Raw genomic sequence first — 15,268 nt, forward strand, 5'->3', positions numbered from 1 at the left:
AGTCAACATGAAACAGCATTCTCAAACCATTTTACTTCCACAATGTGACATATTTACATGTGAAACTATATATTTAATGACAAAAATTGTAAGATGGGACTAGTTTAAAGGGATAGTTGACCCAAAAATGAAAATGCTCATCATTTACTCTCATGCTCATGCCATCTTAGATGTGTTTGACTTTACTCAGCAGAACACAAATGAAGATTTTTAGAAGAATATCTCAGCTCTGTAGGTCCATACAATGAAAGTGAATGGTGACCAAAACTTTGAAGCTCCAAGAAGCACATAAAGGCAGCATAAAAGTAATTTATAGGGCTCCACTGGTTCAATCTATGTCTTCATGAAGCATTTTACCAATCAGAAATTAACATAATTAATTCTGATTCAAAGTAATGGCCAGCATCATCCAATCACTGTCAAACATGTTGAATGGTCCAAACATCATCTGCAGCCTGAAACTGAACTTTTGGTTGGATGTTCGGAGTGAATGCACTTAGCTGCATAGAAAGCTATAGGATGCTCCCTTTCTCCCTATTTAGTGAATGACTTAACCTCTAGTGTGCTGTCTGTCTGCACTGGTCTCAGAACAGTTCGAAATGCACCTTATTTTCATCCTAACTCCATATAAAGCAAAACAAAAAATTCTCAATGTGAAAATGCACAGTGAATATAGGATTTCTAAGGAAAGACAAGGTCTATAGTGCACTATAGTGGTCATTGTGCTTAACAGCATGCCGTTTCATGATAAAAATCACACAAATGTTCAAAATGGCATATCGGATGAAACTAGAGACTCAATCAGGTTTAAATTTACCAGATGTAGATTTGTTGGCGTTTCTCCCAAAGACAGACTCCACTGTTTAACCCTTTACTGGCAGTCCAGAGTCTTCTGAAATGAGTCCGTTTAAATGAAATTAAATCATCCATAGCGTATAGCAAAGACAAAACACCATGTCAACGCAGGAGGACACAGGGTCGCACGAGGTTAAATATTGATCTACCTATCATATCGCTTCTGAAGACACGGATTAAACCACTAGAGTCGTATAGATTACATTTATGCTGCCTTTATGTGCTTTTTGAGCTTCAGAGTTTTTCTCACCATTCCCTTGTATTGTATGGACCTACAGAGCTGAAATATTCTTCTAAAAATCTTAATCTGTGTTCTGCAGAAGAAAGAAAGTCACATCTGGGATGGCATGAGGGTGAATAAATGATGAGATATGAAATCAGCACAAGACAGTTGTTTTTTTAATTAGATACATCTCTTGAAGAAAGTGTGATTCTTTATGAATATAATTGCACTGATAGTGATATCTTTTCTGAAGAAACTTGACTGCTTAGTACGTTAGCACAAGCAAGCACAGATTATAGATTGCTTATAATAAGTGTACTTACTTTAGCTGTTGCTTCTTTAATGGTTAAACTGAGCGCTCGCTCCTGTTCTTGTAGTCTGAAATTACAGATTAAAACAACTGTCAGATGATAAAACAATCTTTATAAAGGAGAAACATATTTTTCAGCTGAAAGAGCATTATGTTCAGAATGTTATGGTTAAGTGAAGATTTATTTCCAGCTAAATTAACAATACCAATATACCCAAAAACACTGGTGACTGTAGAAGTAACTCTGAGCTTTAAGACTGCCATCTATAAATTGTAGATAACTCATTAGCCTTGGAGGGTCAAAAACAGAAATCTCAATGTAAAACAGAAATGTTCTGGTCCGACAGGCGCTAGCAAAACAGAATATGAACAAATGAACAACTGTTCAGAAGACAGTGCAATATATTCAATATGAATATAATAATGAAGACTTTTTTGAGTAATACTGGCTCAATAAAACAGAATTATGCAATGATTAAATGATATAAAAACACCTGCATGACAGCAAACATCAAAATGCATGTCAACAAGGCTGCTTGAACCATACTAGGATTCAAAATAATACAAATGGGTAAGGTGCCCTCTGCTGGTACTGTGCAGAGAACCGGATCCTTCAATAAGTGGATTGAACCTGTCGTCAGTTTCAGATTGATTTTCTTTACAAAACTAAAGCTCTGTCAAACATCTCAGGAGGTTTAAAAGCATCAGCTGTTTCAACTTTGAAATTCTCAAGAAAGAAAGCTGATTTTTTATCTGAAACAGCTAGCAATGAATGACTAATGTGGAAGAATTTCTCTGCAACCTGAACGCAATAAAAATTCATAACTGTGCTGAAGGGGAGTAGACTCATTTTCATTTCTAGAAAGGCCAGGTAAAAACACCAAAATATATGGAACGAGAGAAAATTGAATTGCAGGAGTCAAAATAGCAATTGAGAGTGAAAAAACAACCCGGTCCAAGAGCAGATCCATCAGGACTCACAAAAGCCTCTTTAAAATTGATTTATTTTATGCCGGTCAGAGAGGCAATCTCTCAGATGGGTTAGTTTAGAGGGGTTCAATGTTATGCCCTCAATCCCTCCATGCCTCCAATGCATCTACATATGCATCAGAATCAAAGTTATTCAATCTAGAATCCAATATATCTGTGTTTGGAGAAATACATTTCATACCTGCTAGAGATGCCCTTCGTTTTTTCACCAAAATGCAAGGGCGTAGATTTGGCTTGAACATTGGGGGGGTTACAGTGTGAAGAATGGGGGGGGGGGGTGGTACTTGCTAGTTTTTATTATTGGGGGGGGTTATCCCATATTAATGATTTTAACTAGGCTTGCTCGCATATTTTCATATTTAGGCCTATTTTCTATCTCTTTTATTACCGACACTTATTTTTGTGTGCTTTTAATTCTTTTACTCATACTTTGTTTTTTTATTGTTGTTTTTTGTGAATCACTTTGTATGATGTTTCTTTAAAAAGTGAGATATTGATATTAAAATGCCTGTATGATAGGTGTCACACCAGCTACCCATATGCCTACAAGCCACAAATTATACAAGTTTTTTCGAATTACTGTCGTTAATCACTGCTATTTCTCAACCGTTCTTCCTTCTGCAAGTTTCTGATGTGGACGTGACTCACCAAAAGCTTATTGTGAGCCGTCCGTCTTTACACAAAAGTCGCATCTGCATAAATGTATTTACAATCGTGGGAAACAATGTATCAAGCGTGCAAATGTTAGGGTACAATGGGGCTAAAAGGCCCCTCTGATTTTATTTTCTCCCAATAAACTAAATAGTATCAAAAACTACTATTTCCTAAACACCTGTTTGACACTGCGAACTGGAAACTTTCCTGTTCCATGAGATCATTGTATGTAATAATGTCTAAAGTTTGATTTTGAGGCAAGTTGATCTAATATTTAATAACTATGCAAATTTATGTAGCTAATGAAAATCCCTGAAATGATCACATTTATTCTGAGACAAAATACCTATTTATAATTTTCAGTTTTTTTCAAAGTGATTAAATCCAGAGTTTTTAACTCTTGTGTTGTGTTCGTTTTGTACTAACACATTTTGTGTTCCCGGTCAAAAATGGCCAGCCCACTAAGAATATTCTCAACCATAAAAAAAAGATGAGAAAGCCATGTGTTTTATATCGTTGGAAAGGTCTCAATTAGTAGAATGCAACAAGCAAATTAGTTTCACTCAGAGGCCAAACTGCAGTGAGTATTAGTGTATGAAATTCCCATTGACACACATAAATATAATAAACAGGAGTGGCTTTTTGTGACGTTTTTCCATATTACTTCCTGAAACATACATATAACATAGACAATGATGTATCGTAACTTACAGCAGACTATCCCGATTCAAACGAGCCCAAACGCAACATGATGAGTAGATCTTGAAATATTCCTCAAAGAGTGTGGATGGAAAGACGATGCACAAGAGGATACTCAACACACATTGTGTTTGTGTGTGTGTGTGTGTGTGTGTGTGTGTGTGTGTGCGTGTGTGTGCGCACATGTCTGAGGACTTTGTGTTCAAAAACACATCCACATTTGTGCTCATCTAGGATTGGGATACTCCTGAACAAAATATTTCTGTATTTTGTAGTCTAATCCATTCATTTACAATGGCCGGTCATTTTTGACCGGGAACACAAGAAGTGTAACAAAGTGAATTAAAACCAAAAAAATAATACATTTGATATAAAGACTGTTCAAAGTGGGCTCACATTGACTGATCCAATCACAATGGAGATTCATTTGTTTATAGAATACTTCAGATGTTCTGAAATGTCAAACGTGATTGAAATTAACAGGAAATGATGCACCCTTTTCTGAAGTGCTTATTTTGAATAAGCATTATCTTTATTTGTTCCTCAAGAAAACATCTTGCCGTTTCAAAATTATTTGCATTAGTGCAAAACTTGCCAACTATATCTATTGCCCCTACATCTGCACGATATCTCTTCAAAACCCCATGAGGGCCTTTTACCCCAAGAATGTGGGGTAAAAGGCCCTCTTGTCAACTTATTTAAAAATAAATAAATTAAAAAAATAGAATTTTAATCAAAACAACCTTCTGTTGTTATTTCTTTTCACACAAATTATGTTTCTCTATCAATATTCAATAAAAAGAAATCTATTTTTTCATTCTTGATACAGTTTGTGACCAGAAAAAAGCTAATTTTCCTCAAGATGTGCCTTTAGCACAGTTGTACCCTATATTTATGGAAAAAACATTGCCGACTGTATTGATGCTGGTGCACAGCTGAAAGCGCGCTCATTGTTAAGACAAAGGTATTCAACAATATTCAATCCGGAAATCATTATACATGAATAAGATGTTGTATTTTCATTCTCAAGTGCCTACCATCAAAGCTTTTGGTGACTGCGGTCCATTTCTTATATGATCCCAAAACCTCAACCTGCGATTCTATGATTTTAACCCACAATTGTGTTTTTTGTGTTCAGTATGAGAGATGTATTCTAAAAGTATTCTAACAAAATGTTATAAAGTAACTGTATTCTGAATACAGGTGCTTGAAAGCGTAATGGGGGCTAAATACAGTTACTTCGTATTTGTAACGCCATTAGATGTATTCCATTACAGCCCAACCCTGACCATCTGATACCACAGTACTCTTTGTAAGCATCTTCCACCTCACCTGATGATCTGTGCTGGTGGACGCATACTGATCTGAGCGCGGTTCTCTGATGTCATCATGTCCTCCAGAGCTCGACCAATCAGCCGCAGCTGAACCGCATCACAGCCAGTGAGCACAGACCCCTCCGCCTCCTCCACCTCCAGTACCCGTTCCTCCTGGAGCAGCTGAACCTCCACAGCTCTGCTCTGCACCTGAAGCTCCTCTAAACGCCGCTGGAGTTCACACATCTCCTTCTGTAGAAGCACAACACAACTAATACAACTGTTTACATTCAGAAAACCCATTTACTTGCCATTTAGATGGCTTTTCCATCCAAAGCCACTTGTTGACAGTGACAGTTTCCCCCTTTAAAAATCTTGTCTTTCTCAAAAAGGGTATTACAAAAAGGGCTTTACAGTCCGATGTCATAGGATAAACTTTTGAATCTCTGCAAAGACCTTTTTATTCTCTGGTAGTTATTTAGAAAACATTTATTTGCATTTATGCATTTGGCAGATGCTTTTATCCAAACTTACTTTCAGTGTACTTATTACAGGGACAATCCCCCTGGAGCAACCTGGAGTTAAGTGCCTTGCTCAAGGACACAATGGTGGTGGCTGTGGGGATTGAACCAGCAACCTTCTGATTACCAGTTATGTGCTTTAGCCCACTATGCCACTACCACTCCCTATTTGCAAGAATGACAACAAGGAAGATCTAAATTTCTATATTCACACATCAGGAACTTACACTGAAATCTAAGAACAGCCTTAATCTGTCCTGATGCTTAACATTCAAGGAACAAAAGCATCTTATCTGTGTGGATGTAGTCTAATATATTCACATTTTCTTTTGTAACGTATACTGTAGGTTATACTGTAGGTTTAAACCAGGGGTCCTGCATAAAACAAATGCTTAAATATGAAATTAAGCTTCAAGCAAAGCCATAGATTGGCTAAATAATTCATTGCCCCCACTTTCCCATTAAAATGTATTAAGTAAAATTAAAATGTATTATAAAAGTATATGATTCTGTACATCAATAATGGTTATTCTAATGGCTTTGCAATGTAGGCATCAAAACAAAAGTACGTAAAGATATTAATATGTAGCCTGATCTCATGAAAATTACGTGACTGTGGCAACATTTTTGCAAAATGAAACTACATGCTTCATTACACATTTAACTGCATTGTTCCAGTGAAATGTCCAGCAGGGGGCACCAAAAGCGAGTGAAATGGTGTCGTGATCAGACAAGGTTTTTAAAGTGAATATTAGAGGGAGGTTTTAATGAGTAAAATGTACCTTCCTAACCTAAAACCTGAACCTAAACTTAGTTAATAGTGTCCTAAAAGCAAATGAGAGGTGAACAAAACAGACATCCTTACCCTAAACCAACACCTAAACCTAACCGATAGTGTCCAAAAACAAAATAAGAAATGAAAAGCACATTTTCTGAAGCAACCGCATCATTTCTTGTCACTTCTATGACACTTTCATCTCACGTGTCAGCTTGCGTGTTTTGCTGGGCTCGAACCACGGACTTCCGAGTCCAGTGTCCATCACTCTTTCAGGCAAGCTCCCGCAGAAACTAGTCACATTGGAATAAGTGTGTAAATATAGGTGTGTCTATCATACAAGCGTTAAAATGCATAGTTTTTCAAATGATGCGTTAGAGGAAAAGTGTTTCGATACCATATGTAACGGGAGCCAGCTGATGGATAGCTGTACAATGTGTATAAATCTCACTCTCCTGACCTCAATAGGTGCACTAGCGACTGACGCTAGGGACTTTAGACTCCTTGTTAGCACACCCACCTCCCATGCCAGAGACACTGGTTCAAGTCCTGTACAGAGTGGATAGAACAGGAGCATCACAATGGTGCCGTGACCCGGATGGGAGTGAGGTTTAGGGGGGTGAGTGTAATGGTGGCCAGCTGACAGATAGCTGTGCAATGTGTGTAAACCTCACTCTCCTGACCTCAAGAGGTGCACTAGTGACTGACGCTAGAAGCTGTAGCCTTTAGCCTCCTTGTTAGCGCACCCGCCTCCCATGCTGGAGACACCGGTTCGAGTCCTGTACGGAGCGGGTAGAACAGGAGCGTGACAATGGTGCCGTGACCCGGATGGGAGTGAGGTTTAGGGGGGTGAGTGTAATGGTGGCCAGCTGACAGATAGCTGTGCAATGTGTGTAAACCTCACTCTCCTGACCTCAAGAGGTGCACTAGCGACTGACGCTAGAAGCTGAAGCCTTTAGCCTCCTTGTTAACGCACCCGCCTCCCATGCTGGAGACACCGGTTCGAGTCCTGTACGGAGCGGGTAGAACAGGAGCGTGACAATGGTGCCGTGACCCGGATGGGAGTGAGGTTTAAGGGGGTGAAATGTAGAATGCGGCACATAAAAGTCTGTTTGCAAAAATGTAATTATAACAACATTCATTCTATAAGACTAGGTTGTTAATATGGTACTAGTATAGGCTTAACATGAAACACTGAATGTTATACAATAAGCAACAGGGGCTCCCTGCTCTGTCTCAAATATTTCTTAAATATAATATTTAAGTGCGCTCATATGCTAGCATATTTGTGTTCACCTGAATCCTCAGTTTCTCCTGTACCAGCTGCTCCCGTGTTTGTGGTTGGCGATGAGAGCCGGCTGAACTTCCCTGTTCTTCACTCGATTCTCCATTTTGCCTGTTTGAGCAAGTATATTTATAATCATAAATTGCTGTGGAAACATGATAAGAAACACATGTATGATAAGATGTTCTCAGTTCTTTTTAGTGCAAAAGTTGTTGCAACAAGCAGACAAACAAAAGCAATGATTTAGGGGAGTGATGCTTCATTGAAAAAAGATATTTATAAAAGTGAGTTGGCAAGAATACAAACGAATGTGGAATGTTGGACACTTCATGCGCTCTATTGTATACACTAGATGGCTGAGTGCATTGCGCTACCCAACACGCGGCCCGAGTTATGATTTAAAAATATGCTTATCAATATCAGATGTGAATCATTTGTTAGGTGTCTATTTTTCAAAGTATTATCGGTACTGCTCTGTATTGCTAAATCACAGCAGTGTTAAAGAGGGAAATAAAATGCAAAAGAATGTAGCGAATTAAATAAAAATGAGAGTTGTCTCATGTTACATGAGAGCGGCGGTCTGGCAGCATGCACGTTCATAGAAACAGTAGGGAAGAGCGGGGCAAACTAACACTTTGTGGTTTTCTTAAGTTTGTGTAAATGCACTTGGGGTTCAATGTATTTTTCGTTTTTCGCATTAATTTCACACGTGTCTGGTACACATATGTTGTCTTGTTTCATGAATACAGCGTATACTTTTCTCGCCATCTACCTCGAAAAAGTCAAATGTTACAACGTGCCCCAAGTAACATGATCATTTAACAGCTTAAAATCCCCCTTTAACAATTGAATCTGATCTAATTAAAATGCCTAGAAGATAAATTAAAATGTTTAATATAGCAATTATTTTGACACGACAATAAATACACAACAAAGCCACAGCATTGGCCGAAATAATGCATGGATTGATGACACGCACGCACGCACACACACACACACGCATAAAAGGGAATTATATAAATTACATATCTGACTGCACTGAATTGCATATAGTTTGTTCTAATTGAGGCACATTGTAACACAGTGTTACAACGTGTCCACCGTCAGCGCAACTGGGATTTAAACCTGGCTGGTCACTTCTGCTGGCAATCTGAGAATTAAAACACCATGCAAGATGATAGCTAACAGATTGTAGATTAAAATGATACATTTACTTTAGTGTGAATTTTTACTTTTGCTACTTTAAAGTGAACTTTTGGCGAGATCTTTCAGTTTTTATTTTTTTTATTTTGCCGCAATATTGTCTCTACACAGTGTTAATATGGCAACAAGCAAGCAACTTAAGTTTCGTCCCACCAGTGTGTGTGTGTGGAAATGTTTAAACCACGTGTGTTACAACTAGCCCCGCGTTAGTTTGTGCCCCGCTCTCCTCCTATGTGCGTACGTGCGCGGTCTTTAAATCAATTTCGCTCTCTCAATCTCACCCGAGAGTCACTCATCAGCGCGAATCTGTGTCAAACCCTGTTTGAATAGCTCAACGGAGATATGCTTGTGATAATAACATTCATAAGAGGAACAAATTATATTTTATCCTGCAATAAGGTATTGAGACGCCTTCACACAAAAGTGATCTGTGTTACTTCATCGCAAAACGCCAAAGATGATGAAAAAATCTTTATGACTTCTCACTGGAGTTAAAATTGGATATATCTCTCTGGTTTTTAAATGTATCTCAGGCGAGTGTGATATCGAACAATGGTTAGGGTGACCAGACTTGTAAAGCCTCAAACCGGGACATTTGTGTGTGTGTGTGGGTGTGTGGGGCAAGGTATGCATTATCGTGTTTTTTTTTTTTTGTTTTTAATAAAAGGGATTATAAAAATTGCATTTTGCTTTTTGTTTAGTACCGCCCCGAAGAAGCTATTTGACATAACAGATACTCAGATTCCATATATGCCACAAGACAAAATAGTACCTGAATTTACACAAATGATCCCGTTCCCTTGGTTCTTAATATGGTGTGTTGCCTTCTCGATGATCAGTGACTGTTTGAGTAATTATTGAGTCCCTGCTTTCCCCTGAGCAGTGAAGCTGCCCACTTTTCTTAAGAAAAATCCCCAAACTTCTGTACATTCTTTGGTTTCCCTGTATATTCTGCACATTTGAGTTCTTCCCAACTGTGGCTATATGATATTGACATCCAGCTTTTGACAATGATGGACTCGTACACAACTATTACAAAGGTGCAAACATTCATTGATGCTCAAGAAGGCAACACAAGAAGAACCAAGGGGATGCAAACTTTTGAACAGGATAATTTGTGTATATTAGAGTACATTTTGTGTTATGTAGATTTTGAAGGGCAGTACTACATAAAAAATATGATCTTTTATATCTTATATTTCTATACATTCTGAAAGGGGTGTGAAAACTTATAAAACAAAAGGGGTATCCAAACTTCTGCACTTAACTGTATACAGTGCATCCAGAAAGTATTCACAGCTTTTTCCACATTTTGTTATGTTACAGCCTTATTCCAAAATGGATTAAATTCATTATTTTCCTCAAAATTCTACAAACAATACCCCATAATGACAACGTGAAAGAAGTTTGAAATCTTTGCAAATTTATTAAAAATAAAAAACAAAACATGTAAAACACATGTACACAAGTATTCACAGCCTTTGCTCAGTACTTTGTTGAAGCACCTTTGGCACCAATTACAGCCTCAAGTCTTTTTGAGTATGATGCTACAAGCTTGGCACACCTATTTATGGGCAGTTTCTCCCATTCTTCTTTGCAGGACCTCTCAAGCTCCATCAGGTTGGATGGGGAGCATCGGTCCACAGCCATTTTCAGATCTCTCCAGAGATGTTCAATCGGGTTCAAGTCTGGGCCCTGGCTGGGCCACTCAAGGACATTCACAGAGTTGTTCCGGAGCCACTCCTTTGTTATCTTGGCTGTGTGCTTAGGGTCGTTGTCCTGTTGGAAGATGAACCTTCGCCCCAGTCTGAGGTCCAGAGCGCTCTGGAGCAGGGTTTCATCAAGGATGTCTCTGTACATTGCTGCATTCATCTTTCCCTCGATCCTGACTAGTCTCCCAGTTCCTGCCGCTGAAAAACATCCCCACAGCATGATGCTGCCACCACCATGCTTCACTGTAGGGATGGTATTGGCCAGGTGATGAGCGGTGCTTGGTTTCCTCCAGACATGACGCTTGCCATTCAGGCCAAAGAGTTCAATATTTGTTTCTCATGGTCTGAGAGTCCTTCAGGTGCCTTTTGGCAAACTCCAGGCAGGCTGTCATGTGCCTTTTACTGAGGAGTGGCTTCTGTCTGGCCACTCTACCATACAGTCCTGATTGGTGGAGTGCTGCAGAGATGGTTGTTCTTCTGGAAGGTTCTCCTCTCTCCACAGAGAAATGCTGGAGCTCTGTCAGAGTGACCATCAGGTTCTTGGTCACCTCCCTGACTAAGGCCCTTCTCCGCCGATCGCTCAGTTTGGCCAGGCGGCCAGCTCTAGGAAGAGTCCTGGTGGTTCCAAACTTCTTCCATTTACGGATGATGGAGGCCACTGTGCTCATTGGGACCTTCAATGCTGCAGAAATTTTTCTGTACCCTTCCCCAGATCTGTGCTTCGATACAATCCTGTCTCGGAGGTCTACAGACAATTCCTTGGACTTCATGGCTTGGTTTGTGCTCTGACATGCACTGTTAACTGTGGGACCTTATATAGACAGGTGTGTGCCTTTCCAAATCATGTCCAATCAACTGAATTTACCACAGGTGGCACACAGCCAAGATAACAAAGGAGTGGCTCCGGGACAACTCCGTGAATGTCCTTGAGTGGCCCAGCCAGAGCCCAGACTTGAACCCGATTGAACATCTCTGGAGAGATCTGAAAATGGCTGTGCACCGACGCTCCTCATCCAACCTGATGGAGCTTGAGAGGTTCTGCAAAGAAGAATGGGAGAAACTGCCCAAAAATAGGTATGCCAAGCTTGTAGCATCATACTCAAAAAGACTTGAGGCTGTAATTGGTGCCAAAGGTGCTTCAACAAAGTATTGAACAAAGGCTGTGAATACTTGTGTACATGTGTTTTACATGTTTTGTTTTTTATTTTTAATAAATTTGCAAAGATTTCAAACAAACTTCTTTCACGTTGTCATTATGGGGTATTGTTTGTAGAATTTTGAGGAAAAAAATTAATTTAATCCATTTTGGAATAAGGCTGTAACATAAAATGTGGAAAAAGTGAAGCGCTGTGAATACTTTCCGGATGCACTGTATACTGTATGTATGTATGTATGTATGTATATATATATATATATATATATATATATATATATATATATATATATATATATATATATATATAAACAATATCCGTATCAACATGATTTTTTTTAGTGAGATAAAATTGCTATCTAATCTTATCTGTGTAAAGTTATATCCAATTTTACAACTTTATTGCCATGATGATGCAAAGCCTAAACCGAACATCTCTGGTCTCCGTGAGGCGGACACATAATAAACCCTTCACTGCAGTTATTAAAGCAGTGTTTTTTCATGTTAACAGACCTGCAGTTGTCTGTCATCTGGAGGGCCCTGTGCACTGCTGTCCTGAGGCGCTCCAGAAAGCCACAGAATTCAGGATGTCTGGACGGAAGACCAGGTTTAAGAGTCGCTCTCTCTCGCCGCAGATCCTCTAGTTTCTTTCCAAAATGCTCAGCTAGAAACACACAAACAAAACTGAGACTTGACCAAGCAGATTTTAGAAAAACTAAACGAGGCACTGTCAATCTTTCTTTGGTGAGACAGACAACTTGATAAACCACCAAGCAAACAAAAACAACAAAAAAACAGTTTAGATCACTCTCAGAGGAACCATGGCAATCTTTACGTCACTAAAATTGAGAAAAGACAAAGATGCTAAACTCATGTGCAGTGGCAGACTTACGGAGCTTCTATTTGCTGATACAGTTTTGCATTCCCTCGCCATAGTTTTGGGTTCCCTTGCAATAAATTAACCATGGTTTTACAAGTTGAACTATGTTATGTGTAGTAAAACCACAGTAACCACACAACTTACCATAGTTTTACAACAGTAGCTATAGTTCAACTATGGTATTTTTAATAAAACTCTATAACCTCAAAATTGACCATGGTTTTACAACAGTAACCATATTTGTTTTTGGCAGAATGATAATGATTTTTATCATAAATAACATGGTAAAATGTGGTTACTGTAATAAAACATGGTAAATTTGGTGGTTACGGTTTTACTGATGAGAATCACATTTTCCATGCGTATTAAAGGAGCGTGTCACTGTCATAGAAATATGCCTGACATTCAGCAAGGATGCAGTTAATGCACAAAAGAATGTAAGACCATATTTCTATTCTTCTAATTCATTGCATTCAATCCATTTACATTACCAACTTCTTATGAATGTGCGCTGGTGCTTGACAAGGAATGGACTATAAAATAAGACGCAGACGCTGCAATAACCGGAGAAGAACCTCAGAAAATTAAACTGCATTAAAGCTAGGGTGTGCAATCTTTTCCAGAAACATTCCAGAAAGTCTCTTCACATCCTGATGGCAATCAATAATTTAAGTGGTCTAAATATAAAATATATATATATATATATATGTGCTCTGTGGAAGGGACAGGACTAAAAAGAATTATCGACCAATCATTGCTTTCGGTTCGAATGTAATGATAGGATATCCTTCCTGTCTGTCAATCTATATTTGCATACCGCCACGCAACTTGTTCGCACAGACAGTCACACGTCATCAGCGCGGGTTCCTTGGCGCTGTGCAGAGCGAGTGCGAGAATGGAAGGCGAACCGCAGCTACCTTATGTTCCTCCTGAACCACCAGTAAAAGGACACAAGAAAAGAAAGTCCATGTTAGAAACTTCTACAATGAAAAAACGTCTGGATCAAGAGCGTGCTAAAAGCAGAATTAAAAGTGTGTGATAGAGGAGGCGTGGCTTTGGAGACACCTCTGAAGCGAGGTCGGGCTCTATGCTTTCAAAGCTAGCTTGCTAACTGCTAACCTCTCTGGATTACACACCCTAGCTTTAAACTGCACTTGTCCCAGCCTATTAGCGCCTTGCAATCGCAATTTCGACAAACCCACTTGTGCCTCGACTTAGCACATTCTTGCACAAAAGTACAAAAACTTCATGCCCATTGACTTTGCATGTATGACTTAAGCATAGCTCTTAAAATAAGTCTAAGTCTTGTTTTCAGAGAAATCTGAAAGCATTTTGTAAACTTTATGCTTAAAACAAGACAAAAAAATCCACCAATGTAGTAAGAAAAATGATCTTGTTTTAACTTTATTTTTCTTAGCACATTGGCAAATAGTTTTTTCTTGTTTTAAGCATACAACTTGCTAAATTTAGTTTGATTTCTCTGAAAACAAGACTTGATATCTTGTACCATCTATACTATTTTGAGATAGAAATGAACTTTGCTGCTCTTTTCACAGTCCTTGAACTTTCTTTGTGTGTGTAAAGTGGGTCAGTTAAGTTAAGTTTGCTTTACACACACAAAGAAAGTTCAAGGACTATAAAAAGAGCAGCAAAGTTCATTTCTGTATTTACCATATCCGTCTGACATTTGAGAACTAAATGTAGGTCAACCATCTTATCTGAGAAATTAAGAGTTTGATTTATAATGTTGTCTTCTTTAAAAAGTGCACTAACCAAAGGAGTGCAAGAACTTAAAAATCAGAGTGTGCATGCATATGTGTGTTATGAAGCAAAATAAGAAGTATTTCGTTTCCTTTGCCCAGTAAACCAGATCCATACAAGACATGACACACTTATATTGTGTTTGATTCAATAGACCTTATACACAGCAGCGCTGTGGTAAGCACATAGTATTTACTCTAAATTAATACTCTAAAAGTCTTCACTAGAGAAGCCATCTTCATGAAATGTTAGTAAACAAGTGTAACGGGAGCTAGCTGGTAGATAGCTGTGCAGTATGTAAATTTCACTCCCCTAGCCTCAAGAGGCATACTAGCGACTGACGCTAGAGTCTGTAGCCTTTAGCCTCCTCGTTAGTGTGCCCGCCTCCCATGCCGGAACGCTGGTTCGAATCCCGCTTGGAGCGGGTCGAGTAGGACCGGTTATAGTGGTGCCGTGACCCGGATGGGAGTGAGGTTTAGAGGGGTGAGTGTAACGGGAGCCAGCTGGTAGGTAGCTGTGCATTATGTAAACCTCGCTCCCCTAGCCTCAAGAGGCACACTAGTGACTGACACTAGGGGCTGTAGCCTTTAGCCTCCTCGTTAGCGCACCCGCCTCCTATGTTGGAGACCCCGGTTCAATTTCCGCTCAGAGCAGGTTGAGCAGGACCAGTTACACAAGCATTGATCATGTCTAATGTCTGACCTGTATCATAGTCATCATCCAGTACTGCTTTGTGCTGTAATCTCTGTAGTTTCAGCATTATGGACTCAATCTAAAGAGAAAAACATTAAAAACAAATGTTAAATTAATTCTCCACCAACATCAAGACTGGCATAATGCATGCTGATTGATAATAAACAAAATTATTTATAAATCATAATAATTGGGTGTTTCTTTAACTGTGGGGAATTTCATATCCCAGGGGTTACTTTTC

The 15,268-nt window shown here is 39.0% G+C and overlaps 2 protein-coding genes across 3 annotated transcripts in view; one reads left to right on the forward strand and one right to left on the reverse strand.

The window, feature by feature from the left end:
* Positions 1–15,268, forward strand: part of LOC127414395 (keratinocyte proline-rich protein-like) — a 401,795-nt gene that overhangs the window by 330,980 nt on the left and 55,547 nt on the right. The gene's annotated exons all lie outside the window — the stretch shown is intronic.
* The window catches only part of LOC127414366 (disrupted in schizophrenia 1 protein-like), a 62,608-nt gene that overhangs the window by 32,584 nt on the left and 14,756 nt on the right, over positions 1–15,268 (reverse strand). For both annotated transcript variants that reach the window (XM_051652348.1, XM_051652347.1), the window contains exons 3-7: positions 15,037–15,106; positions 12,207–12,357; positions 7,637–7,736; positions 5,064–5,296; positions 1,402–1,456 (exon numbers count right to left, since the gene is read on the reverse strand). In XM_051652348.1, the coding sequence (XP_051508308.1) occupies positions 1,402–1,456; positions 5,064–5,296; positions 7,637–7,736; positions 12,207–12,357; positions 15,037–15,106 (609 nt within the window). The remainder of the gene's footprint in view (positions 1–1,401; positions 1,457–5,063; positions 5,297–7,636; positions 7,737–12,206; positions 12,358–15,036; positions 15,107–15,268) is intronic.

This window comes from Myxocyprinus asiaticus, chromosome 23 (genome assembly GCF_019703515.2).
Source record: "Myxocyprinus asiaticus isolate MX2 ecotype Aquarium Trade chromosome 23, UBuf_Myxa_2, whole genome shotgun sequence".
NCBI classification, from domain to species: domain Eukaryota; kingdom Metazoa; phylum Chordata; class Actinopteri; order Cypriniformes; family Catostomidae; genus Myxocyprinus; species Myxocyprinus asiaticus.